Source organism: Cervus canadensis, chromosome 23, assembly GCF_019320065.1.
Source record: "Cervus canadensis isolate Bull #8, Minnesota chromosome 23, ASM1932006v1, whole genome shotgun sequence".
NCBI lineage: Eukaryota > Metazoa > Chordata > Mammalia > Artiodactyla > Cervidae > Cervus > Cervus canadensis.
In genome coordinates this window covers 24,191,659-24,194,502 of record NC_057408.1, presented here as the reverse complement: position 1 = coordinate 24,194,502, position 2,844 = coordinate 24,191,659, and the positions used below count along the sequence as shown (strand labels likewise).

At 46.6% G+C, this 2,844-nt stretch overlaps 1 protein-coding gene across 1 annotated transcript; it reads left to right on the top strand.

Annotated features, from left to right (window-relative positions):
* The first annotated feature begins 239 nt into the window (after positions 1-239).
* LOC122425532 (39S ribosomal protein L15, mitochondrial-like) lies at positions 240-1,293 on the top strand. The gene has a single exon (XM_043444015.1). The coding sequence runs from the start codon at positions 240-242 to the stop codon at positions 1,131-1,133; it is 894 nt and encodes a 297-aa protein (XP_043299950.1). The 3' UTR covers positions 1,134-1,293.
* Positions 1,294-2,844: the final 1,551 nt, after the last annotated feature.

The following is a 2,844-nucleotide window of genomic DNA, read 5'->3' as shown; positions in this document are numbered from 1 at the left end:
TCAGACTCAAGCTTGGATGAATATTACCCTCTTCACTAGCTCACACTCAGGTTGGGTCACAGGGAGAGTCAGGAAGAGGAAGAAAACCATATGTCTAGTTGATTTGAACCAACCAGAGACATTTTCTCATCTCCACTGTGACAACTCCACTCTACCATACAGCATCGGATCTTTGCCCTGACAAATTTATTCCCAGATACCTGAAAAAAATGCATTCTAAAATCAATACCAGGGTCTGGATGCCAGGCGCCCTGCGGCCTCTCATGCAAGTGGGTCGGGGCGCAGGGCCCGGGGCCCTGGACCTGCTTCGGGCTCTGCCTCGTGTGAGCCTGGCTAACTTGAGGCCGAACCCGGGCTCCAGGAAACCGGAAAGACGACGAAGAGGTCAGAGAAGAGGTAGGAAGGGAGAACATCAGAGAGGAACGCAGCCCCGGCTGGGCTTTGAAGGAGGCCAGACTCCATTTTACCTTCGAATCCCAAAACACGGGTTTAATGAAGGACACAGCTTCAGACGCCAGTATCAGCCTTTGAGTCTCAACAGGCTTCAGTACCTGATTGACTTGGGCCGTGTTGATCCCACACAACCTATTGACTTAACCCAGCTGGTCAATGGGCGAGGTGTTACCATCCAGCCATCTAAAAGGGACTATGGAGTCCAGCTGGTAGAGGAGGGCGCTGACACCTTTAAGGCAAAAGTTAACATCGAAGTTCAGCTAGCTTCTGAGCTGGCCATCGCCGCCATCGAGAAGAATGGGGGTGTCGTCACGACCGCCTTCTACGACCCGCGAAGCCTGGAAATTCTGTGCAAACCCATCCCATTCTTTCTCCGTGGGCAACCCATTCCCAAGCGGATGCTCCCCCCCGAGGCACTCGTGCCCTACTACACTGATGCGAGAAACCGAGGCTACCTGGCGGATCCCGCCGGATTTCCCGAAGCAAGACTGGAGCTTGCCAAGAAGTACGGCTATATTTTACCCGACATCACCAAAGACGAACTCTTCAAAATGCTCAGTACTCGGAAGGATCCACGGCAGATTTTCTTTGGTCTGGCTCCAGGATGGGTGGTGAACATGGCAGACAAGAAGATTCTGAAACCTACGGATGAGAAGCTGCTTGAGTACTACAGCTCCTGAGCTCCGTCCAGGGGAGCCAGTGGTAGGAGGGCACCGGAAGGGGCGGTGACACGTGTTTCCCACTGCATTGGCTCAGTTTGTGGTTCTGCCACGGATGATGTTTTCTGTGTAATCATGTCTTTTTTTTTTTAAATCAAAATTAAAAATACAGTAAGCAAGGGCTGCATGGAAGATGTGGATCTGTGTGTGTCTCAGCATCACAAGCTTGCTGGCCAAGGGAGTGGGAGGTTCTTAGACCATTTCCCCTTGAGTTTTCCATCATCTTCCCTTTCAGGTCTTGTTTTATTTGTTGCAAATCAGAATGAATGCAGATGGGCTGGGCTCGCTTCACTGTCCGCTCGGTTGGGGTCTGAGGGCTGCTGAGGAGCTGGTGTACCTCTTGGTTAGCCCTGAGGAACCTCTTACCCAGAGTCGAGACAGCAACCCTTCAACCCAGACTGATGAAGATGTTGAATGTGAGTGTAAGGCTGGTGAATAGTTTCCAAGTATTGCAGTATTTGCTGGCAAGATTGAAATGAAAATTCCAGGTGAATTCATTTTTCTCAACTCTGGCAGAGCTGTCAAAAACGATCAAGCTATTAACATTTTTTTTTTCTTTGAAGAAGGTAAATGTTCTAATGATATAATTTTGCTTATTTTCTAGACTTTGAAAACCTTTGTGTTTCAGTCATTTTAAATGATTTTGAAGAAAACAGTCAATGGTTATATAAGCCATTAGAACAGTTGGTAATGTGAAAATTAAACTATTAATGTAAAAGGTTCAGTGGTCAGTAAGCTTATTTAGCTTTGCAAAGATCTGTTGTATTTAAACCACGTGGAAGCTTAATTTATCCTGATGCAATTAAATCTTGAATAATTCATGATAATTCTTCTACAGTAGAATTAAAATGATTCCTGTTTATTTTATTTAAAAAATTTTTTAAAACCTAAAAAAAATAAAATAAAATCAATTCCAAATATGTCTTAGTAGTTGACAGCAAAGGTTTCCTTAAAATGACTTTCCAGGGTCTTTCACAAACTGATGAACATTAAGGTTGTTTTCAGGGTTTGTTAACTGATTTTTACTGTAACAAAGAACTTCTGCATTAAACCTCCATGTACAACAAATAGAGTATATCTGTGGTGTTGGAGAAGACTCTTGAGAGTCCCTTGGGCTGCGAGGAGATCCAACCAGTCCATCCTAAAGGAGATCAGTCCTGGGTGTTCATTGGAAGGACTGATGTTCAAGCTGAAACTCCAATACTTTGGCCAACTGATATGAAGAGCTGACTCATTGGAAAAGACCCTGATGCTGGGAAAGATTGAGGGCAGGAGGAGAAGGGGATGACAGAGGATGAGATGGTTGGATGGCATCACTGACTCGATGGACATGGGTTTGGGTGGACTCTGGGAGTTGATGATGGACAGGGAGGCCTGGCGTGCTGCGGTTCGTGGGGTTGCAAAGAGTCGGACACGACTGAGCGACTGAACTGAACTGAACTGAACTGAAGGCATATATAGGGCTTCCTGGTGGCTCTAGTGGTAAAGAACCCACCTGCCAATGCAGGAGACATAAGAGATGCGGATTCAGTTCCTGGGTCAGGAAGATCCCTTGGAGGAGGGCATGGCAACGCACTCTAGTATTCTTGCTTGGAGAATCCCATGGACAGAGGAGCCTGGCAGGCCACAGTCCATGAGGTCGCAAAGAGTCCAACGTGACTGAAGCAACTTA